We start from the raw sequence: 26,251 nt of genomic DNA, 5'->3' as shown, positions 1-26,251 counted from the left end.
ACCATTAGTCCATGTTAGTTCATGCGAACTTTTGTTGAGCGAGGAGTCATAGAATTTCTCCTTTTGAAAACAAATAATCTACAACTGAGTGCATTGATGTAGAAACAATAAATATAAATTTTAATAGAGCCATTGTGGGTTGTTTCTAATTCTCCAGTTCGTCGTGGAAGTACTAATACATGTGCCTCCACATATTTGATGTTTGTTATTTGATAGGATGAAGAAGAGACACATCAGAGCCTCGCATCAAATGATGCAGAAGAGATTAAGAGGTTGTACGAGGAGTATTGCCGAAAATATCTCCTGGAGAATGATTTACCCAAGAGAAAGCCGTAAGCATGAGCATTGGATTGCATTAACCATCCATTTGTATATTAAAAATCCATCCTTAAGCTTGTATGTCTTTTCTTTATGTATGACATACAGGGACGAGATGGCGCGATACTATCAGATTGCATCCATCCTATATGGCATGATTGCGGCACCTAACTTTGAGGAGAGGGAGGACAGAAATGGCGAGCTCATGCCAGCCTCCCTCGCTCCTATCTTTCCTATTCTCCATGCGGCCAAAGAGATTGAGGAGGAGAACCCACGCGTCGCATACCTCTGTCAGTACATTAATTACTTTGCACCAAAGAACCCATGCTCCTTCTATCTCTACTCTCAGCTGGCTATATACCAACCACGAAGCTAACAGTAATCTATGCTCAACCATACAACTTTATTTCTTCTCTAAGATGACGTTTATTCAATAAACTTGTGCGTAAGATGAGTTATTATTAGTACAACCCAAATTATGACATTAACTTTAGAAAATTTAGAAAAATAACATTCGCTACATGGGTTAGATAAAATTTTCCCAGGTTTATCGATCTCGTCATCTAAAAAACTTGATTTATTTTAACATGTGGCTACATATTCTCGGGTTTGGCGAATGACCATGGCTTTCATGGTACTAATTTTTGTAATCGTGTCTCCCTATTTGCTCCTCTGTTTCCACCTGACTTGTCGAGTTATAAATAATCATGCATGCTCAACAAGGCCGGTTTACTGCATATGGGAAGGCGCACAAGATGGATCCGAACTCAAGAGACCCTGGGGTTCTGCAGTTTAAAACCCATCTGCTGCATAGGCTGAAAAAGGTATGCATTCATGTAATTCAAAGCTTGTGCATCCAGCTCTAAAACCTATATATGATAAATTTGTCAAGCACAAGTACTTTTATTAAATAATTTCATTTATTAATGGTTTGGGTTGCGAACAATTCCAGCCCAATCTTATTTCCCTACCTAATCTAATTATTTTACAGTCAGTAGTTTTGTTCTCGTAGCTCGCTTATCTCAAGAACACATATGCGTCATCCGACATGCTCACTTCGTGTCTTCTCCACCAAACACCACATCTTCCCATTCTTTCCCACCTTCGCAGGTCATCCTCAGTCATCAACGGCACTGCTGCCAGCTATAGCCTTTCTTCCCACTCGTGGCTCTCCGCCCCCAGCACCCTTTCAACAAATGATGAGTCACCACCATCATCTTAGCTTGCAACATAGGTGAGCTACCACTATCTCATACCACACGATGCGCCAGCCACGCCCTCCCCCCGTGTACCTCCTCAGCTGGATATGTCGTCGATGACACCATCACTACGCCTATCTTCATGGCGAGACAGTCTCCTGATAACCAATGGAGCCCTCCCCATCGTTACCCATGACACACTGTTGTTTGCTTAGGATATGGCTGATTGTTGGGTGTTGCAAGCAATTCATGGTGTACCCTCCATCTCCATATAATCCATTTCATTTGCAGTCCATGATCAGGTAACCTCCTCAATATATGAGTGAGATGGGCATAATATTTTCCAATGTGCATCCATAGACCCTGAATCTGTTTGACTGAATTCCAGACTAATGTGAGTGCTTGTTTTATGATATCTAATCATGCACCCGAGTTATTTGATCCCGTCCCTCACATGGTTCTCTTTTCTACATAAACCAGTGGGGTGACCCGCGCATTTGCGCGGCAGAGCTTGAATGTGAGGAACAGTTTTGAAAATTGATTTTTATATTATATAAATTATTAGTAGACCAGTTTAACTTGTAGTATTCCATTCATCTATTTGAATACAATGTGAGGAACAGATGATTACCTGCTGGCAAGCAAAGGAACACTTGGTTATCAACATTCTTCTAAATTTAAATGATGATGCCTCCCACATGAACATTGCACTTTTTTTCCTCCATTGATCTCCTCATTTTATGCGCAACTAATACCACTCTACTAGATAATGCAGTAGCATTCATCCAAGTTCTTTCACAACACTCATATATCCAATGCACACCCACGGTACCAAAGTTATGAAGTTGATGGTGTCCAGCCATTGATCATTGAGCACTGTTGTGGAGCTTTGATTTAGCATGCATCTTGTATTGCCATTGATTATCCTGGTGTCACCGACCTTTGGGTGACATTCTGTATTTTTGCATGCCTGAAGGGTGCTTGGGTGACCATTTGTTTTAGTTTCATTGGTTGGTGTTTCGGGATATCGGTGGCATACTCCTACCGCGATAGGAAAATACCTTGCTTGCTATGGGAAACAGTGAGGCCGAGGAAGTGGTGCAGGTTGCCGAGATCAGTCATGGCGAACTCGTGGTGGAGCTATGAGATGATGGTGCGGAGCAGAGACGGCGAACTAGCGGTGAGGATGATGTCATCCACGTACAAGAGGAGGTGGGCAGTGGCGTTGTCCCGGTGGAGCACCAACAAGGAGGAGTTGCTCCACGAAGCAACGAAGGCGAGCCTGACGAGGTAGTGCGTGAACCGCTGAAACCATGCGCATAGGGCTTGTTTGAGCCCATAGAATGACCGATGCAACTGGCAGACATGCGAGGGATGAGCAACATCGACGAAGCCCGATGGTTTTTGACTGTAGACGATGGTGTCGAGGTGGCCGTGGATGAACGCATTCTTCATGTCCAACTGGAGAATCGGCCAATCGGAGGAGATAGCGAGATTGAGCATGACGTGAACGGTCGCCGGCTTGACGACGGGGCTCAATGTACCCTCAAAGTAGAGTTTGTGTTGCTGGGTAAAGCCATGGAGGACCCAGCGAGCTTTGTACCGCAGGAGGGAGCCGTGGGGGTTCAGCTTGTGGCGTAACACCCACTTCCCGGTCACCAGATTGACACCTGCAGGTGGAGAAACCAAAGACCAAGTCTTGTTCTGTAGCATAGCATGATATTTCTCTCGCATAGCATTATACTAGTTAGGATCTATGAGCGCGTGTTTGTACGACGTTGGGATGGGAGAGATCTATGTGGTTGTTATAGAAAGGTCTAAGAGGTTTTTGGGCAGAAGAAAATCATGTTTGGCTCGGGTACGCATCGCGTGAACATTTTTGGGTGGCTGGCCGGCACAGCGTGGGGTGGAAGCGGGCGGCCGGGTGGCGAACATGGAGAGGCCGGCCCGGTGGGGAAGGCAATCTGGGATCCGCACCCATGCATGCTGGGGATGGAACGTCCGGAGGGGCCATGTCAGGCGCGGAAGTGGAGGGAGACTGAGGGTGCGTCGCGACCATGACAGATTGTGCGGTTGGTGGTGACCGATGTGAGCCGGGGCGTGTGGGTTGCAGCGGGCGGGCCGAGATTGGTGGCGGGGAATGGGATTCAGTGGGTGCACTTGCGGACGAGGTTGGTTGGGCGGGCGATCTTATGTGGATGCAGGGCGCATGGGCGGGATTTGCTGTGGAGGGTGCCGGTGTTGCGCGGCGTGTGGCATAGGCAAAGGGAAAAACAAATTCGTCGAAAACGACATGCCGTGGCGTGTTGCATGTAGTGACGTCAAGTTAGCTTTTCCGTTTTGTGGCGGTGTGTGGGGACAAGATGAACGCAAGGAGACGCTGTGCTCGCCAAGGAAGAAGCGACGAGAGATGTTGAGGAATTCACCTACATTGTCGCACAACATACACTTGATGAACACATTGAATTGAGTAGAATAAATCTGTAGAAATGTTGGAGAACATCACATGCATCAGATTTGGCGCGTAGGGTAAAAGTGTAAAATCATACATTATTATTTAATAGTATTTAAAGTCCGAGCAACTAGCCACCACTCCTCAATGGACGTCCAGGGATCACAACGGACGATGTGAAAAGGAAATGTAGTAAATGTGGAAAAAGTTGCAAAAGGCAGCCGATGCTGCTTCCCTAACTGACATGCCTCGCAAGAATGAGAGGGGGTAAGTGATTTATTAATATCGGGAAGGATATTGCGAACTAAATGAGAAAATGATGCACCGCCAGGATGCCCCAAACGCGGATGCCAGAGGTCGCCGCCACTAATGGAAAACGCCGAGGGGTTGGTTCTGGAGTACGGGTAGAGAGGCCTGTAACTACTGTACCTCATCAGAAGAGCTCGGCTAGCTGCGTCCTTCTCAGAAAAGCCCACGGGGTCAAATCGGACGGACATAGAGTTATCAGTAGACAATTGACGTACAGAGATGAAGTTCTTAACAATATCTTTTTTTTTAGAAATGTTGGCGTACCCCCAGCCTCTGCATCGTAATGATGCATGCAGCCATCTTATTAAAAAGTCTCGAAGTAGCACAAAGTCATAAAGGTATTACAGCCCGCAAGCGAAGCAAAACAAAGAAAATAAAAGTATAAACTCCAAATCACAGCCGGTAAGGCAAAATAAAGTATAAGCTCCCCAGACTCCGATCCTGTTATGCAACCGCCATCCGAACCGGTTGAATATAGCCCGTGCTACTATATCCCACTGGTTGCACCCAGTAACCAAAGACTCCCTGGAATCCATAGGAGTGAGTAAGGACCACGTACGGATCCATGCGGCAGCTCTGAAGATAACCTGCAAAAAAGTTAAATTGTCTTGTATGTTAAAAATCAAATCATTTCTACAGTCCCATATAGCCCACATAAGCGCACATATTCCAATCCGAATACGAGCTGCAGTAGTATGTTTAACCCCAGCTAACCATGTTCCAAACAACGATCCAATGTCAACTGGAGGATTAATGTTGAAGGCTATATGAATGGTTCTCCAAAGCAATCTGGCGAGTGGGCATTTAAGGAATAAGTGTTGTATTGTCATCATGATCACAAAAACAACAACGTGAACTACCTACCCATCGCCTCTTGATTAAGTTGTCCTTGGTGAGTATTACTTACTTGTGGACAAACCACATAAAAATTTTAATACGCAAGGGAACCTTAATCTTTCAAATATGCGACGATCTTGAGATTGTGCCAGAATTAATCAAATTCACATAGAAAGATTTCACCGTAAAAACCATTGCATCAAATCCGGCTGGTCCAAAAGTTAAACATCTACCAATCTCCGAACCAAGTGCAACCAGGCAGTCCACCGCTCACCAACTAACGCATGTCTGGACTGAATATTCAAGGGAATCGTTTGAAACACCGTGCCTACGTAATCCTCCTTGCGTTGCACAATGTTATAAAAGGGTGGGATATTGTACAACTAGGGGTGTCTCTCCTAACCATGTGTCCTCCCAAAATCTTGTTGACATCCCATTGCCAACCAAGAATTTGACCCTACGAAAGAATAAAACCTTCGTTCTCATATGCCCTTTCCAGAATGGCGAGTCAGTTGGTCTCATGATAACCTGAGCAAGTGTTCTCGACTGCAGATATTTATTGCGCAAAATCTGTGCCCATATGCCCTCCGGCTCCGTCTCCAACCTGTAGATCCATTTGCTCATAAGGCATTTATTCTAGATTTCTATGTTCTCAATACCAAGACCCCCCCGGTCTTTTGGCCGGCAAAAGAAGTCCCATCGCGCCAGTCTGTATTTCCTTTTGGCCTCATCTGTCTGCCAGAAGAAACGAGACCTGAAGAAATCCAGTCGCTTCCATACCCCTTTCGGAATTTCGAAAAAAGAGAGTAGGAACATCGGCATACTGGTCAGTACCGAATTAATCAGCACTAGCCGACCTCCATAAGATATAAGCTTGCCCTTCCAGCAGCTCAGCTTTTTCTCAATACGATCTTCGATGCATTTTCATTCTTTATTAGACAATTTACGGTGGTGAATTGGCATGCCCAAGTAACTAAATGGTAAAGACCCTAATTCACACCCGAATAGTTGTCTATATATATCTTGCTCATCTTTGGCCTTCCCAAAGCATAACAAGCCACTCTTGTGAAAATTTATCTTTAAACCAGACAATTGTTCGAAGAGGCATAATATAAGTTTCATGTTGCGCGCTTTAGCATGTCATGTTCCATAAATAGGACAGTGTCGTCAGCATACTGCAAGATGGATACTCCTCCATCGACCAGATGAGGAACTAATCCCTCCACGTGACCATGCTTTTTTGCTCTGCCAAGAAGAATGGCCAACATATCAGCCACTATATTAAACATGGCTGAGATCGAAGGGACCAGAGGAAGAGGCGAGGCGTTTGGAACCAGTGCCGATGATGGGAAGGCGCGATCCGTCACGGACAATGCTAGTTGCCAAATATAAATCTTGCATCTCCGTATACATCTAGACCACTCGGCCATTGAATATGAGGAGAATACTCTCAGATAGACGCACAAAAAGTATCGTACCATTATGTATATCTTGGGGAATATGGTTGTGTACTTCTATAAAAAAATGCCTTTCCATATAGTTTACTGGATTGTAGCTAAGAGCCTTTATATTCCCGCAAAAAATAAAAACGAAGAGCCTTTATATGTCAAAACAAAAGATAAATAGTACTCCTTCCGTTCCTAAATATAAGTCTATTTAGACATTTCAAATGAACTACAACATACGAATGTATGTAGACATGTTTTAAAGTGTAAATTCACTCATTTTGCTCCGTATATAGTCATTTGTTAGAATCTCTAGAAGACTTATATTTAAGAATGGAGGGAGTACTTACATAACTGTTCGCCATGGAAGACCATAGGTTATTATCTGACTTTTCATATTCCACTGCACATCCCTGTGTGTATTCCACTGTATCAACAATTGTTAAAATATTAATACGGATTGCTGGTAATTAAACATGCGGTATCATAGTTGGTCGTATTTCCGATCTTTTACTTCCCGCAACAACATGTTGTATTTCCAATTAGTTTATGTGAATTTTCCAAAAAAAGGAAAAAAAGGTGCACGTGAAGAGAAAGGGAGATCGATCGGTACACCTGTTGGCATCCATATGCATGTGTAACTTATGGACAGGGGTTGTATACGTGGTCAACGGTCAGGGCTAAGGTGATGAGTCGCCTTCGTCGAACACACACTAGGAATTGACTTGGCAATCTGATAAAATTTTGCCAAACCATTTAGCTTTCGTTGCACATGCCGCCGACAAGGAGAGGCCGAATTGTGTGGTTGTTCCTCAGAAGAAGGTGGAATGTGTTCAACGTTTCCATGTGGCTACATCTCTATAACGGAAACGGAGCCATCCCAATGGCCGTCACCAGAGCACCAACGGAGCCATCACCATAGGTGCCATATAAGCACCGATGTTTGTGTAGGATATGGCTGATTGTTGGGTGTTGCAAGCAATTCATTGGCATGGTAATGGTACGCCACATCTCCATGCAGTCCATTTCCATTGCATTCCATGATCAGGTAATCTCCATGCAGTTGGGCATATTGTTTTCCAATGCCTTGGCCTCTGAACCAGTTCGACTGAATTTCTCACTGTAGCCATTGCTTATTTTATGATCTCTAATCATGCACCCGAGTTATTTCATCTAGTTGCTAACAGGGTTCTCTTTTCTAGCGAAATTGACTAGAGCATGTTTTTTTGTCCTGTATATTAAAATCACAACATTAGATTATTGTTGGATGCAACTAAACCATGAAGAGGTATATAAGTGCACAACGTTACTTTCTAAGAAGAATCACCACATCAGGAAAGATTCATCCATTAGAAAATAAATTGAGGGTCTAGAAACCAAGATAACACTGAGCCCATAAAGGCAGCAATTCTCCATCTGTTTTAATCAAGATCATTAGTGGTTTAACTTGAAATATTTATAGCAAACATACTTCTAGAACGATTGTGACAATATAGAGTGGAAGGCGAATTATGAACAAATTGTGCATCTGCTGCTGTGGGCTTGCAGGTGAAAACCAAATGCTGTGTAAGAAAGTGTATGCACCAAACCTGCTGGCATGTATTTAAATACCATGTGAATAGCTCGAACCTAGAAGATAGATACACATGAGAACCTAATCAAGGCTGGGGCATGTACTAGACAAGCTTAAGAATTACCAGCTTTGGTATGGACGACTAAAGGTTGATACATATGATAAGGTTGCTTATGTACCTGAGTAAACACACATACGGTGAAGGTATAAATGAATAGTTGACTATGTATGACATAAAGTGCATAAACAAACTACTCCCTCTGTAAACTAATAAAAGATCTTTTAGATAACTCCTTTGGTGATCTAAAAGATGGAGTATTATTTATGCAAATGTATATTTTATTTATTGAGCAGAGAACTTTTTGATGATTTCTTATGAACCATCAAAGGCAAAGGTAACAACATAGGAATGGAGGTAACAACATTCAGAACTGTCTTTCCTGCCAATGGTTGAACCAAAACCTGGTAAGTAAAATGGGCAGGTAAGGTGGATAACGAAATAGTTTGGAACATAACAGCAAGCCAAATTGCCCAATCAAGCAGACACAAGCAAGTAAAATCATTATTTTTACATCCAAATTAAATCATTAGAAATAACTAATTGGATGGCAGTGGAATTAGCACATGAAGCTGTTATGATCATTTACCGCATTGAGGGGGAGGGGGACTCGGGGATACAGGGTTGCCCTGGGTTGAGTCCAGTTGTTAGGTGGGTTATGGGCCTACATTTTAGATACAAGCAGTTTCGAATACAAAACCGCCCGTGGGCTATATTTCTTGGAGGAGGTTTTGTTTTTTTGGCCCGCATCCGTGATTTTTAGTGGCAACTTTGCTGTATTAACTACCTCTGAGGGAAAAAATCCACCTGCAGTTGGGTTATTACAGGAGGTTTAGTTCCACTAGGTCAAAACCGTCTTTGAGGGACGTGTCTAATGCTCTTTTTTGTAGTACTGTATTTGCATCTGTTGTCCTAATATTTGGATAATGGCATAACCAATTAGTTGTATTGCTATGTAGCAATTTTGTTGGTTAGATGATTTCTATGTCTAGTGGATTGAAGAGATTTCTTGGGTGCTACTAGTTTATGGTTGCCATGTGTCCAACTTGATTATTTTAGTGATTGTTTTGGTAATAAGTGGGCACCATAGTGATGGTATAGTTATCTTTGTGTTTTTAGTTAACACCATTACAGCGAGGTAGTACCTATCTACTGAGTTATAGTTATCACCGTGACAATGAACTAGTGACCCACGTGTACAGCTTACCATTATCACTATAGCATGGAGGTAGGTATCTTGTTTGTCATGTTATAGCTACTATCATCTATGATAGCAGTAGTAGTTACCCAACCCTCAATTTACAGCTACCACCACTGATACTCATGTAGTTACGTAGTTGCTCCTGTTATAGTTATCAATGTGATACTGATGTAGTTACCCAGCGATCGAGGTTACTCTTTACCATCATACCACTAATGAAGTTACGTGTAGTTCAAGTTATAACTACCAATTACCACCCAACTTTCAACTTTTTTAGTTACTCAACTTTTCATGGTGGCTAACTACCTTAGTACTAATGTAGTTAATTACCTAGTTTTTCATGTTAGAGTTATCACCATGGTATCTATGTGTTTAATCCCATGGGGCTAATGTGGTTACCAGACCTTTCTGTTTAGAAGTTATCATCATGCCATCGATGCCGTTACTCACATGGTACTGATGTAGTTACCCGACTTTTCATTTTAGAGTTATTATCACTGTGCTTATATGGTCACTCCCATGTGAATAATTTATTTATATAGCTTCCCGTGTCAAAATTTATCACCACGGTTCCGTTGTACTTACTCCAATGGGACTAATGTAGTTTTGCATCTTTTCAAGTTAGAATTACGACAATGGTACTAATGTGGTTACTCCCATTTGACTATTGTAGTTGCCCAACATTTCATGTTAGAGTTGTGACCTTGCTAGCGGTGGGGTTACTCCCATGGAACTAATGTAGTTACCCAATTTTTCATGTTAGCGTGTTCACCGTGGTACAACAATTGTTACTCAGATGTATAGGCTACATTCTAGCACCATACCGTGTAGTTAACTAGGGCGTCCAAGCATGATCTTGTTATTCAGTTCATAACTACATATGTGTAGTCTGATAACTCACGTATTATTCACTTTGTTGACTCTTGGGTTCACAAATAGGTGGCAAAGCATACATAAGAGTGATTTTTACGCCGATAACATCTTGTTGAAATAGTCCCATTCTTGTTAGCCTGATAACTACTTGTGAGCAGGTTGGTAAGTCGTAACTTTTGAGCTCAAAAGTAAGTTATCTAAAGATGACCATATGAGATCTAGATTCAAATTTCTCGGCACCACGAACATTGAAGTGATAACAGATCGTGAATCAAGCATTGATTTTTTTGGATTTGGTGTTACATGTGCTGACATCAGTAATTTGGTTGTCTGCTATCTTTAACACGTACACATCATCATTTCAACAAATGTTGATATTCGCTTGCATGTTCACACTAGCACGCGCTTGCTGGCTTGCTTTGTAGTTTGTATAGTGCTTAGCGGGGGAAGTAGTTGGGGCGACAATCCGCAGTTAAGCTATCTACGGAACTACTGTTGTGTAGTGTGCCGTTTAAAAATATTAGTCTTAAATGTTATGGGTCAGCCTAGGAAATGTTCTGAATGCCCCACTTGGCCTCCTCTATCTGTGCAGGACATAATCCCAAAAATTGTGGTAGCTAGGCTCTGGGGCTTAGTTGAACTATTTATTATGCCTTCATCCATTTTATCATTCAAAGGATTACCCAGGAGTCCTTTCTATAAGCGACTGCCTTGATCTACAATGGAATCTCAACTCAAACTCTTGAGTCTTGACCAAATCACGATATCTATCTTCCTCAGAGTTTAGAATATTCAACCATATCCACTAGATGATTACTTTTCTTAAATCTATTTAGATCCCTAAGAATGCCATACTTCCTGTCTATGCGGACAAAGGCTGCCAACATGCAATCTTCTCCCATCGCTTGCTTGGCCCATGGCCGCTATGAATAGGGCTCAAAGCCAATAACACTTTTTATCTAGCCAGGAGACTCATAATCAGTGCTTCCAAAACTGGAACCATTTCAGGTACTGGTTGGTACACTGTTCTTGTCTGCATCTAGTCTACGTATTTTGCGCACAATTTTCTTGACAGATGAGTCATATAGATTCTCTTTCTGAGAAAAAAATAATTTGAAACAAAGTGTATTTATTTGTAAAAAGTAAATATAACTTAAGAGAGGCAATGTGGATTGTTTGTAGCTCTGCAGCTCATCTTGAAAGTAGTAATGCATGTGCCTCCACCTCTTTGATGTTTGTTATTTGATAGGAGAAAAAACAGACACGGCGCAGGCTTGCGTCCAATGATGCAGAAGAGATTAAGAGGTTCTATGAGGAGTATCGTAGAAAATATATTTTTGAGAATGATCTTCCCACGAGAAAGTCGTAAGCATGAGCATTGTTCTGCATTAACGGTCCAGTTGTAAAAGCAGGTTATCCTTAAGCAATGTTGATGTTTTGTTTATAGGGACGAGATGGCTAGATACTATCAGATTGCATCTGTCCTGTACGACATGACTGTGACACCTAACTTCGAGGAGAGCGAGGATGAGAAGAGCGGGGATGAGGAGAGTGCTCTCGTGCCAACCTCCCTCATGCCTATCGTCCCAATTCTCCGTGCGGCCAAAGAGATCGAGGAGGAGAACCCGCGCGTCGCATACCTGTGTCAGTATATTAATTACTTTGCACTTACATACTCCCTATTGATTGATACTCACACTGCTAGGATATCTACTGTTCAAATCTGGCTTCACTCTAACCACCAAGCAAATAGTACTCGATGCTTAGAGTTATTATTACTCAAACCAACATGATCATGTCGTTATCAATTTTGCGTAAATAGTACAACCATCCATTTTTTATTGTTGTCTCAAATGAAGTTAATTAAAAATGCCTTATGATTAGTTATTAGTAATGCAAACCAGCTATAACATTAACTATAGAAAAATTTGAAAAACTAACATTAACTATCAGGGTTAGATAATTTTTGTCTAAGTAAACTGGTCATGTCATACAATAAATTTAATTTAGTTAAGCATGTGGTTGCATTATATATCTAGAAAATGACTCTATACTCCTGGGAGTATATTCTAAGGTGGGGAATAACTATAACTTTCATGCTACAAAATTTTGTTCATATAGCTCCTTATTTGCTCCTCTGCTTTCCACCTGACTTGTTGAATTATTATTACTCGTGCATGATCAAAAAGGCCGGTTTACTGCATTTGAGCATACGCACAAGATGGATCCACACTCAAGTGGTCGTGGAGTTCGGCAGTTTAGAACCTATCTGTTGCATAGGCTGGAAAAGGTATGCAAATACTGCTGGAGTTGGATGCTCAATAGTCAACACAATAAGAAAATTACCCACTTAAAAACTGTAAATCAGAGAATTATCTCTATTGCCGTGACAAATTTGACTGGACAAGCAACTATTTTTCAATAATTCCTTTTGTAAATGGTTAGTGGTTATATTATTGCATGTATTCTTCTGCTCAAGATATTGACCCTAATGCTGACGTGTAGTATTAAACACCCGTCTAAAATGTCTAGAGGGGATTTTGCAAAATGGTGTTAGGCCCAGTTCTTTTTGTGGCTTCTCTCAGAAGCTTCCCCTCCCAAATTCTTGGAGTCCACCCCCTCCAATTCGTTTGAGCCTGTAAACAAGTCAGATCATCGCTAGTCTAGAAGCCCAAGTGAATGGGATGGGGGATGCTTCTCGAAGAAGCCACCAAAAGAACTAGTCTTAAGGAAGATTAGAGTGCCACACCTGCCGGAGTCTATCCGACATAGGACCTAATCCTGGAAACTGTGGTAGCTAGCCTCTAGTATTATTTGAACTATTGATTATGCACTGGTCGGTTCTATCATTCAAAGGATTACATAGAATCCCTATCTATGGGCGAATGTCTTGTTCCACACTGGGATCTCAGCTCAAACTCTTGAGTCTTGACAAAATCACAAGCCCTTTCTTCCTCATTATTTTCTTGATTCTTACCCATATCCAACGAATGTTTCTTTACCTAAACTTTCTTATATCCCTAAGCATATTCGATCATATACCATCCTTTCTGTGCAAACAGAGGCAACAAACCCGCACATTGCCAAGCCCACACTGTTCCCATTGTAGGCTTAGCCCATGGTCTCTTTGAATAGGTCTCAAAGCCAGTAAAAGTTGCCATGTAGCAAGAGGACTCTGAATTAGTGCTTCTAATACTCGGTACCAAACCAAGTATTGGTTGGTATGTTGTTCTTCTATGCATCTAGTTGTCCTAGCTTGTCTTTGTACTCAAATAGATGATTCTTCGAGTAACTTAGTCTATGTTAGTGCATGCAAACTCTTGTTGAATGAGGAGTCATATAATTTTGCTATTTTAAAACAAATAAGCTGAAACAAAGTGATTTGATGCAAACACAATCATATATATCTTAATAGAACCATTGTGGATTGTTTGTAACTCTCCATATCGTCTTGAAAGTAGTTTACATGTGCCTCCACATATTTGATGCTTGTTATTCACAGGATGAAATGGAAACAAGTCGCAGGCTTGCACCAACTGATGCAAAAGAGATACTGAAGTTCTATGAGCAGTATTGTAGAAAAAATCTTGAGGGCCTTCACATGAGAAAGTCGTAAGCCTGAACATTGCATTGCATTAAGTATCTATTTGTAAGAAAGGACATCTTTAAGACATGTTCAACTTCTCTTTATGGACCACATATAGGGACAAAATGAGTAGATACTATCAGGTTGCATCCGTTCTATATGACGTGCTAAATACCGTGGCACCCGGAAATCATAAATCCATGGTTCGGCATCCAAAAACTGCAAATAGTTTCATCTATATGATTTCTTTGCACATCATGGAACATTATTCTAACTTGGAGTATAAGTTTTGCAGTTTGATCAGTTCGCTAAAGGGGTTGAAAAGGAGAAAGCTTCATTCTCACATCATTACAACATGCTTCCCCTTAATATTCCAGGTCCCCCGCAACTTGTAATGGAAATACCCGAGGTGAGGTTATGTACTGCAAATTCCATTTGGACTGCTTTATTTTGATACAAAATGTAGTGCGAATGATTTTTTTTTTTGAAAACTACAGATAAAAGCAGCAGTGGACCTTCTTCATGGGATAAGTAATCTTCCAATACCTAGGCAATATACAACTAATGTACCTGAAGCAATAGAAGGACCAATTGTTCATGACTTGATTGATTGGCTACGGCAAACATTTGGATTTCAGGTGGAAATTAAGAAAGACTTAAATTTATATTTCAAACTACATGTGATCAAAATATTTCATCACCACATGATCCTGAAATTTCTGATTTCAACATTTATTTAGTACTTTGAGCACTTTCATCCCTCCAATCGTTTTTTCCTAAATCACTATTAGTGAACAACTTGAAAAATTTGGGAGTTTGAATAATTAGTTTGACATGGAACTCAAATGATTATTGCTTGTGTTATGGCAATAGACAAAAAAAATGCAATGTGGGGTTATATACTTGTAGTATGTACAAATTATTTGTCGCTCTATGTAATGACACTGACCACATATAAAATTTATCTATAAATGTCAATAAGTGAAGCAAAGCATTTTGGAGGCACTCGATCTGCACTACTATCTAGTCAAAAAGTAATATGTTGCTTTTGTGTTGGGTGGTTAGGAACAAAGGTGTTTTATTTTTATTTAGGATTTCATAGTATGTTTTGCTTTGCTGTGCTAGAAAGGTAACATGGAGAATCAGAAGGAGCATTTGATTTTGCTGCTTGCTAACGTGGATATGAAAAGAAGTGGTGGCAGATACGAGAGGGAAGGACAAAGTCACATGGTAAATCTTTCTATGAACTTCTTTCTGTCACGTACGCTAGATCAACAAAATTTTGTGGATGTCTTTTCCAAATAGTTTTATACTCTTATTATTTTCCATGTTAAACTAATTCATGATCTTCCAATGTGACTTGTAGATAGATCATTACACAATCGATGACTTGATGAAGAAAGTTTTCCAAAATTACATTTCATGGTGCATGTACCTGCATTTGGAGTCAAACATCAAGTAAGAAATATTACATTTGGTTGCACACCCGGTTCTCAAAATTATCCTCATTAATTTTAAGTAAATTCCTTGTAGAATTTCAGATGATGCCTCCACACAACAACATAAGCTTCTTTACATAGGGTTGTATCTTCTAATTTGGGGTGAAGCTTCTAGTGTTCGCTTTATGCCTGAATGTCTTTGTTATATCTTCCACCATGTAAGTGGCAATTTGTTTTCTTGCATCTAATATCTGCTTTTGTTATGTATTCCTCACATGGTAACCTTTTCATTGTACCTCGTTTTCCGTTTTTTGAAAATCTAGCATGTTCAATTCCTTTTTATACCTGCACACTAATGGTAATGCTAACTAGTTAGTAAATGCTAAGTATTCTTGTAATATAGATCAATTCCTCTTTTGTGTGGTACGGGTGGATTCAAAAGGCCTATTCATATATAAGTTATTATATAATTTTATGATTTTTGCCAATAGAAATTGAAAGTTCAACAGTTTCAATACCTCGTAGAATCCCGAGAACAAAAAAAATTAACTTAGGACATACACATAACGGATTCCGGTCGGCAATCACTCGCATGAAAAAGGGGGACTTAAGTGGGAATATGACTATCTAGAAATACACATGACGAGGTTATATCAGGATGGTTCTTGTCATCCGCTAATGAAGGATTGAGATGGTTGACTAGAGAGGGGGGAGGGGTGTTAATAGGTAATTTGAAAATTTTATCACTTTCTTCTAGAATTTAGGCTTTGTCGATAAATAATATTCTCCTAAATGCAACCATGTGAACACCTTATATGAGGATAACAAGCTAGGCACAAGGCAAACAACAAGATAAATAATACAATTGTGAAGAGCTTGGGAATAGACATAATCGAGGCGCTTGGGGATAAAGATGTATATTGATGTTCGCTACCTTTGGGCAAGGTAATCACTGCCTGGAGAAGTACATACACGATAAAGGATTATTGATGACACCTTCTACTCACTGGGCCCCCCACACAAAGTAGGAGCCCATTCACTAGTAGTAGATCTTGAAATTATCTCCATACCCTTACAAATTTCCCAGAGCGAATCCATATGTTGGATGCTTTGGATGGGAATCCAATCATATAGGAGTTACCAATAACTTCAATAGTACCAAGTCAATGGTGAACTCAAAGATCGAACCAAATTTTGTTTGTTGCATATGTTGATAGGGAGCTCTGATTTTCTCTTCAAAGGCCTATATTTATTTCAACAAAGACAGGGAGGGGAGTGGAGAAAATGGAGCTCTTCTGCTTGAATAGGAGATAGAAACAACACAACTCTTATAGTTGAGAGGTTCACCCCGGAACCTATGATTGCAACCATTGGGATGTGTTGATTCTACACAAGATTTTGTGATGGTGGAGACACTAATATATCCATCTGGATTTAGTTTGGATACTATACCAGATTTTGAACACTCTTGTGCATTAGTTTGGATTATGGAGCAACCTTGGTGTGACCCAGATTCGAGAGCATCTTTTGGGTTAGATTTTGGCTCAAAACAAATCTTTGGGAGCAGCTAGAATGACGCAGATTCATCTGAAGATGAGTCCAGATTCCAAATGCCCCTAGAGGTTCAACCCGGTAGCTATGGCTTGTATAGAGAACACATGGAAGCATACATATTGGTATTCATTTTGTTTATGATTCTCATAGTTTTATTGGGGAACTCGGGATGTGGTTACGAAATTTATCAAGTAAATGCTATTCCACCTTGGGTTCATCATGTGACCCCTCTTTGCACTGTGGCTTTCCTATGACTCAATCAAATGTGGAAGACGCACAAATTTAAACATGTTGTCTTTCTTCTCTCCGTTTCATAGGTCTCCAAATTGCAATGCTTTCAACCTTTTTGGTTGAAACCCTTCCACATGCTTAGAAATCATTGTTATATCTCTACTAATGTGTTATTTACACAAAAACCCACCAAGGGACAATTTTTTTATTCAATCTCCCCTGTTTTTGTGGTAGACAACCAAACAAGTAGATATTAGAAATGGTGTATACAAAAAAATCATCATGGTTGCCTCAGACTTCGAGGGAGATTCCCCTAGATTTTAGCACTATCAAATATATGCTTTGGAATGCACGTCTCATATATATAGAGTTAACAAGAGCTCACCCTATATCTTAGAGAAAACTATGGTGTAACAAAGTAAAGATTAACAACATTGTAACTCTGCACACCGATGTAATATAAGCAATCAAAATAAAGCACATTCTCATAAAGGGTTTCGTGAAAGACATGACATGTGATAAACATGTACAACTCCACAAGATGACATTGGGTGGAAGAAACACGAACTAGATTCATGCGGATGGATCCAAAGTGACCAAAAGATGGATTAGTAGGATCGTCCTACTAATCCAGCTTTTGGTCACTTTGAATCTATCCACATGAACCTAATCCATGTTCCTTCCACCCAATGATATAATAAATCACCATGATCATAATAACTCATCATCATCATCATCATCATCATATTCATATTCATATAAGAACTAATACATCATCATCACCATTTCCATATAGGAACTAGCTCATCATTCTTGCACAATGTAGCACATAACTCATCATCATAGTCATATAAGAATTAGATCATACATCTAGCACAATGTGTAGCACATAACTCATCATCATCATGATAACAACTCATCATCATCATAATCATAGCCAACACTAGCTAATTGTTCCTAACACATGATCAGTATGTACTACCTAAGACCTGCTACTCTCTCGAAGGTAAAATAGCATAAAACAGGTAAACCCCTGAATCTCCATTATGGAGAATACAGATCAACCTGTCTCCCATTTGTGGGTTGTGCTTGATGTTTCCCTCATGTAGTTCCTGCGATCATTTGGAACTTTTATCCGGTCTTTTATTGTGAGGACTTCATCTCTTTGACAAATCGTGTATGCACTGTGGTGATACATAGGCCAAGTTGGTTGTAAGCTAATAATGTTCATGTCACCTTTCATATGCATAAGATGAGGCACAAAATCCGCCAGGAGTTTCTGTTGAAGAACATCATAATAATATACTTAGCAAAATATAGTTTAGCTTAAGAAGAATGTATGCAAAATATGCACCGGTGATATAGTAGGAAAAAACTTGCCATGATATCTTGATAGATGTTACCGTAGTTCAACACGTGGACTAACATGTATTGATCATAACATGGAAGGATATGACAACTCTTCTTAAAATTCTCAACATCATTAATCCATGAAACAAAATGATTTATCTCCTCGCAATTTAGTTCAAATCCATAAGTGTAGTAGGTTTTGTCTACTACATTCCATACATTTTTTGAAGAATGGAAATAAGTTGTCAACTATTTTTAAGTAAACAATAGAAATTACTTATAAATGTGTTTGAGAAACTCACATAGAGCTAGACCGCAAGCGTATCAACATCGACCGAAATGTCGATATTATCTTCGATGTCATCTTCAGGATAAAGATCCAAGGTGACATGCATACCCTCCTGAAAACCATACGCCTTGCACAGTGCTATGTAATTCGAGTAACTAAAATGGGAGTAGGTTTCCGCATTGTATATCTTTACGGCAAGAGCGAAGCCATGTTGGGTCCTGAGGTAAACTCTCTTTGTCTACATATTCTTGTGAGCTTCGAAATCTAGCTTCTCCAAGACATAACGTCTTGCATTTCAGGGGATACACTAGTAGAATTGTAAAAAACGGAAATTACACGTTGAAGAAGCAGAAGTGATGCTTAATTATGAAAACAGATTTCCTTTGACTCAATCAGATGGAAAAGATAAAAAATATATATATGGAAAAGATTTCCTTTGACTCAATCAGACGGATAGGCGTCTCCACCCACAATTGCTTTTACATTTCCTTCTGACATATCCATCTACTTAGCAATCATTGCTGGAAATCAACTCATATGTAACATGTTTACATCGATACATAGTAGGGGCAAAGCTCTCCTTTCAACTAATTATTTCAGTCAATATCTATACCACACGATGCGGAATTTTCTATGTTTGTTTTATTTAATTCAGGAATCTATGGATTTCGAAACACGTCGAGGTTACCAGGAAAGGACATGCTTTTTACCAGGAGTAAATGGTGTAATTCATAAAGCACATTAACAGCTTAGGATGAGCATATATTCCAAAAAAACTATGTCGGATTGAAGTAAGCAAAATAATAGATGGCCTGGCATATAATATAAGTGTCTTTTTTTGCTCCTTGATGGTTTTATGCCATTTGCATTATTTTTTTTCTCAAATGACCTTTTCATATATACTTTTACATTTTTTGAGAGGTCAATGATAGTAGGGAGCTCCTTACAGCCTTAAATTATAAACTTTTACAATTGAAGTTGCATGCAACACTTATGTTAGAATTTCATATTTTGTAACTAACAGATCTTGAGCCTAAGGCCCTAGGCATTTCCTAAACAAACAATAATTCTTGACCAATATTTTTCGTCCTAAATTCTTGATTAGATGGCAAGAGATTTGTACGACATAATATGTAGTAGAAGAGAAGGCTCTTTTGACCCTGTCATCTATCAAGAGGGGAGAGATGATGCATTTCTACATCTCATTATCCAACCCATCTACAATGTTATTCAGAATGTATGTAATAATTTAATTTGTATAATGATACTTTGTAAACTTTTTTTATTCTTATTCATTTATTATTAATTTGGTGTGAAAGGAAGCTGTAATGAGTAAGAATGGTACTGTCTGCCACTCAAAGTGGAGAAACTATGACGACCTGAATGAATACTTTTGGTAAGCTGCCCTATATATATAGTTCGTCACTGTGCATTATCTATCAATAGAATTTATGAACTAAATTTTTACTGGTCCCTATTTCCACTACACATTTAGGTCGAAGAAAGTCTTCAAGAAGCTTGGATGGCCAATGGATCCAGCCTCTGACTTTTTCACGCACCATATTAAAAATAACCTTATGGTATTGACTAATACTATGCATATTGTTTTTCATCATATACATTTTTATTATTGTGTCGTACATCAATAATTTGTTAAACGCTTTAAATATTTCAATCTAATATATTTCCTAACATATTATGTTTCTTCTTGTACAATGGGATTAAAGTACTTGATAATGAGAAGCTGTAGTTAGTCACTTAACGGTGAACTAACATAATTGCTAGATGCAAAACATGTATACTATTTAGTGGTACAATTGGAATGACAAATATGAGCGAAAATGTTTCTACCATGCGACTGAATTTAGTTTACTAAGAAGGTTAGTTTATTCATGCTTCATATTTCTAAAGTTAGACAATGTCATTGTCTGATACTTGTAAACATTCCTAGAATTTTTGATAAATTCTTTACTTAAATGATTTTAGTTAGAATTTAATATCTAGTAAAAAAGCTAGTCCTTGGGAATAATACACCTGAAAGTTTTGGTCAAAGCTTATGTTGTATTGCATCATTTATACTACTAAAAAAGAATAACGTCTCCTTTCGTGCTTCCGCAGGGTGCTTCGTCTCACATTACTTATCCCACCCCCCAATTCTCATGTCAGATTCATTTCATCAATTTCACATAAAAACCGTCGTAAATACCCACCAAGTTATTCACTACATCAATTATTTTTTATTTGGTAAGAAAATAAGTACTTTCTAAATAGGTGAGTTTACCAAATGAATCCTACTTTTATATACAATCACATTAATATGAGCATGTACATGGGCTAACATCAACACGAATAGTTCCCATGTCGGTAAGAAGTCCATGGTTTAGCGGAAGTTGGCCCAAAAAATGATCAATCAAACCCTGTAAATGCAATTTTATTTTAGGTGATGCCGTATACTCTGCCCAACTTCCTGTACATCTACGGGGTGATGACCTTGCCCATAAAAGTGTCACGAAAGTTTGACACCGCCATACGCACTCTACATTTGCACAGCCACTGCCGACAACCATGCCTCCAACGACCATTGCTGGCGTGCCACCCGCATGCTTGACGCCGCCGACCACCACCGTCGTCTATCGACCACCACTATAGCCAGCCACGCCACCACCAAATACCACTTGTACAGGTAGATTTTGTAGGAGCAGCTAAAGAACCTCACAAGTGAATCTCCCCAAAAGTATATGGACAAGCTGTGGAACAACTTCTGCAAGGTGTTTTCATGGGAACTCTTGCAGATGCTCTAGTTTACCAGAGCATTTATATCCCATTGTAACAACCAAGCAATTATTTTGTTTATAGTAATAGAAACTTCATTTCAGTCTGAGATTTCTGGTATCCCTGGATGATTGAGTAGTTTGTGGCTCCTCAAAGTCTCGAACTACTCTAGGGGCAAATAAACTTAAACATGAAAGCATGATATGTACGAAAACATTAGCAGTAAAATGAAATATAAGGAAAGAGAAAAACTTTTGTTCAAAACTATTAGCAATTAAATGAATATAAGGAAGTGAAACGGTTAATGGTAGATACAAACTTGCAACGCATTGTGAGAAGCTAGGATTGGATGTAAAACAATGGTAGCAGCATTCATTATATAAGATTCTAATGATTTTAAAAATGATTGTATTTTTACATTATCTTTTAGTTCATTGGGGAGATCTAAGCGAAATGTTACAATCAATATTGCTACTGAGGATGTCAGAATTTAGTACAACTAGTCGTCAATCCGTGCAGTTGCATGGGCTAGTATTAGTTAAAATTTGGAATATGAAGCATGGTGTGCCATGTACTTATCCAATAGTCAGACTTTTTGACATGCTTTAAGAATCAATTTTAATAGGCACAAACAATGTGATAACAAAGAAAAATCAAGCACAACTAACCTCGGGAAAATGGTTTTTTCCAATAAGTTTGTCTTAATATATGCAAGTATGCAACTAAGTAGCTAATAATATTATGAGCGCAAAAATGTGAACTGGCATATGACACAACCAATAATGTCATAAACAACATAAGATGGAAAATGAAGAATGTATCGTAAGAAAATAAGAGGGGTCATTTAAAAGAAATTTTAACTTTGATAAATTGTACTAATAACCACCATTTACATTCTATGTAAATCTCCTCGGAGAAACAAAATGAAATATATTCCAGAATATACCTCATTCCACTAAAAAGGAAATAATTTCATTTGCCAAGCTACTTATGTATTGTATAGTTACATCACCAAGTCAGAAGAAACAAACATGTACCTCCTTTTGGCTTGTAGTTTGGCAAGGGAATGATGGTAGGAATTCGTTCCCAATGGGCATAGATATATATTAGTCAATGATTCAGTTGGATGCTATCGAGCAGCCATTTACATTGTAGATTATCATGTTGATATGCTCAAATATGTTATGAGAACCCCTGCTCTAATAGCAGTGCTATTACAGTCACTGTCGTGTGAACCCCACGTGCATCTGCTGTCAATATTGTTGTTACTTGAGAAGATCACAACCCCAGATAGATGGTTTATAATATGAAAGTGGAAGAGAGGGCTTAAATATTATCAACGTCAACATCTTTTACATTGTTTTTTCTTTCAATATACTAAAACAGTTGGGTAATCTCCTACTGTTTTCGCATAAGGAATATCATTTTCTTGACTATTTCAATCATAGTTGCAGCAAGACTAATAGGCTATATAAATTATATTAAAATATATGCACCTTAATTAAATATACAACGATGGCATGAGTATGACTGGAAACCCTATGGTTTGACAAAGTGATTAATATTATACTACAAATTTATTAAGCTAAATCCATTCAATTGAATTCGATCCAGACATTGTGGGAACTTTTCAAGGAATACGTGTCCAGACATTTGGGTTGTGTCGCTTTTGGTTTGTACTTGTCATGTCCTCTTTGGTGTTGTAGCACCTTCTTTCTTAACGAATACACATGTAACTCTCGTACATGGTTTGAAAAAAAATTAGGTATCCGCATAAAATTTGAAATTGAAACAAAATAGTGCACTATTCTGAAAAACGAAAATACACCTTTGCGGGGAAGAAAAATACATGTTTAAGAAAACACAACAAAGAAAGAGAATATTAACATGTGAACTGAAACATCTTAATCTCAATTCCGAAAGAAGTTCTTTCCTCGAGTGAGAATAATACTAATTGCATGTGCAGTTATTTTTATATTTTCGTTGGTATCGCCCCTGCTCCTGGCCAATGATAATGTACAAAAGGTATAACCAAACATTCATGTCGGTCTGCTACTGTTAACCCAGTATGTTGGACACCATGACTGCTACACTCTCCAATCGTGACGGATATCCTAGCGGAGACATCATGCTGCATATGGACATGCATGGCACTCTCATCCCGCGGGCCTTATTCTTGAGAACCTACACATGAAGCATGATGGGTCGTGGTGACGAAGTCGATGCTACACATTTTGTTTTGAATAAGAGAGCATTCTCCCAGAATAGTACGGCGGTGATGCACCGATGCCTCCAACGAGCGGCATCATTGGGATTGACACTTTGTCATGGTGGCAACAGCGGCATGCCCTCCTAACGTCTATTGTGGTGATGCCTTCAAGGCTTCACGAACTCAACATAAGTTAATGTTGTCGTTTGGCTGGAATCACCATTGATGGAGTTCATATGGATCATTATGGAGTTCATTCATGTATACACAGAAACAAAAACATTGCGGGGTCCCATCTTAGAAATTGATATTATTGGATTTAGGTGCAGTATATCAAAAGAGAGGCATGCATAAAAAATATTTGTGATGGGAGAGATGATACAGACCAGGTCATACGAACCATAGAGATTAGGGCAAATTAAACATGAACAATGGTAATAGCAATGAGAAAACAAAGTGGCATGTAGATGTACGATAATATATTTTTCCAATGGGCTGGAGCCAAGGGAGCACGTACGTGACCAAGTCTCATCTTTTCTCCCGTTTTGCATGTATGTTATTATTTTTGTTTTGAGTTGGTGCACGTACGTGATTATTATCTTTGTTTCTTGAACACACATACGTGAGTTATTCTCCACCATTTCACATCTCACCTTTTTCAGGTTTTCAACGTACGTGAGTGAATCTCCTCCTTTGTTACACTTCTAATTGACGTGATAATTTCTTGGGAGTCTCTAATTAGTATAGGTATAGATAGATAGATGGTGGGAGAAAACTAAGAGATGTTCAAAGAAAATGAACAAAATGGAAAGCGTATCTAGCATCTTCACTGGCTACGGGTTGGATAAGGTAGTGGTGGGAGAGGGGAGCATTTGTCTGCACACCCTATGAGGTTTGGGTGGTGTCATAATAGCGACAGACGTAGAAAAGGGTTATGTTGATATGATCAGACTAATCTCAATTTTTTTAGTTTTTGATGTAATAAAAAGGTGCTCACCTTGGAATTATCAATCATCTCATCCTTTATACATGACCTAGACCTATTACATTGATCTAACAAACTCCATCTAAGCTAATAAATCTAAACAACTCATGCAGTGACAACAAAGCTAATATCCTACATGGGTAAATGGTTTGCTTCTAAGACAGTAAGCCTTGTGCTCGTCTACACCCTTCTAGAACTGAGATACTTCAATAGAATGCTCCTTGTCTTTATGTTTCTGACAGTAATGCTAGTGCGAATTGGCATACTTCCCTTTTCATAAGGAACATACGTGTAATCTGGATTTTCAATGGCACATGTACGCTTTTGTATTCAATGGTCTGTTTCATGTTTTCTGAAAGAAATTTGATCGGATTAAGCATATTTGGAAACATAATGGAACTAACTTTTGATGTATGCAACATGCAGCGACATGATTATTCAGTTAGCAGGAGGAGGATATCCAAAACAAATTTTTCAGAAGTTCGTACATTTTTGCATCTGTTCAAAAGTTTTGATCGAATGTGGTATTTTTTCATTTTAGCTTTCCAGGTATGGACTACATGATTGCATTAAAAATGACATTTTTATTTATTTTCCATCTCAATTTTTTTCTTCCTTTTAGGCAATGGTAATTATTGCATGGAGCCCTTCTGGATCACTTTTTGCTATATTCGAACCAGATGTTTTCAGGAATGTCATGACAATATTCATAACATCTGCATTTCTAAACTTCCTCCAAGGTATTAATGCATAACATAAGCGGCTTAGAAATGGGTCTCAAGAACTTCATGAATCTTGTTACTTTGCTTAGCTGTTTTATTCCAATTTTAAGCGGTCATTGCTAAATTTCCTTTTCACAACATAATAGAATTTGAAACTAAACTATCCGTCGTTCTTGATTCAGGCATTGCATAGTTATTTAAACTGCTCTCTTAAACCTTTTCAGCCACACTTGAAATAGTTCTTAATTGGAAGGCTTGGAGGAGCCTACTGTGGTCGCAGATGATACGGCGTATTTTTAAATTTTTTGTTGCTCTTGGCTGGTTTATAATCCTTCCAGTGACATACTCAACATACATTCAAAATCCCACAGGCCTTATGAAGTTCTTCAGCAATAGCATTGGAAATTTCCAGAGTCAATCAATTTATAATTTTGCAGTTGCTCTTTACATGTTGCCGAACATTCTCAGTGCCTTGTTTTTCATATTTCGACCAATGCGAAGGACATTGGAGCATTCGAATTATCGCACTATTAGATTTCTTTTGTGGTGGACGCAGGTAGATTTTGTTAGATGTACCTACAAGAACTCTTAGTTGAATTTATTGCAGCCTTTGGTACTCACATGTTTTATATTAATCAGCCAGAATTATATGTTGCACGAGGCATGTATGAGGACACATGTTCATGTCTTAAGTAACTATCTTTCTCTCTCTCTCAACCTAACTTTTCTGTTTCATAATATTCGGCAAACACTTAATGCTTTTCTTCATGAAATAGGTACACAACATTCTGGATTCTATTGCTTATATGCAAGCTCACCTTCAGTTATTATGTTGAGGTTGGTACAATC

General features: G+C 39.0%; 1 protein-coding gene across 2 annotated transcripts in view; it reads left to right on the top strand.

Annotated features, from left to right (window-relative positions):
- Positions 1-26,251, top strand: part of LOC125517287 (putative callose synthase 6) — a 72,295-nt gene that overhangs the window by 17,382 nt on the left and 28,662 nt on the right. For both annotated transcript variants that reach the window (XM_048682469.2, XM_087531352.1), the window contains exons 3-23: positions 217-332; positions 427-608; positions 1,042-1,142; positions 11,515-11,630; positions 11,713-11,909; positions 12,455-12,555; positions 13,768-13,877; positions 13,970-14,054; positions 14,147-14,260; positions 14,349-14,489; positions 14,977-15,081; positions 15,218-15,309; positions 15,385-15,508; positions 19,820-19,951; positions 20,034-20,110; positions 20,210-20,294; positions 25,107-25,229; positions 25,303-25,420; positions 25,627-25,958; positions 26,042-26,094; positions 26,179-26,239. In XM_048682469.2, coding sequence (XP_048538426.2) covers positions 217-332; positions 427-608; positions 1,042-1,142; positions 11,515-11,630; positions 11,713-11,909; positions 12,455-12,555; positions 13,768-13,877; positions 13,970-14,054; positions 14,147-14,260; positions 14,349-14,489; positions 14,977-15,081; positions 15,218-15,309; positions 15,385-15,508; positions 19,820-19,951; positions 20,034-20,110; positions 20,210-20,294; positions 25,107-25,229; positions 25,303-25,420; positions 25,627-25,958; positions 26,042-26,094; positions 26,179-26,239 — 2,565 coding nt within the window. The remainder of the gene's footprint in view (positions 1-216; positions 333-426; positions 609-1,041; positions 1,143-11,514; positions 11,631-11,712; positions 11,910-12,454; positions 12,556-13,767; positions 13,878-13,969; positions 14,055-14,146; positions 14,261-14,348; positions 14,490-14,976; positions 15,082-15,217; positions 15,310-15,384; positions 15,509-19,819; positions 19,952-20,033; positions 20,111-20,209; positions 20,295-25,106; positions 25,230-25,302; positions 25,421-25,626; positions 25,959-26,041; positions 26,095-26,178; positions 26,240-26,251) is intronic.

Source organism: Triticum urartu, chromosome 6A (genome assembly GCF_056163025.1).
Source record: "Triticum urartu cultivar PI428250 chromosome 6A, HENAU_Tu73, whole genome shotgun sequence".
Classification (NCBI taxonomy): domain Eukaryota; kingdom Viridiplantae; phylum Streptophyta; class Magnoliopsida; order Poales; family Poaceae; genus Triticum; species Triticum urartu.
Note: the sequence above shows the minus strand (reverse complement) of the source record. Positions and strands in the feature narration are given on the sequence as shown.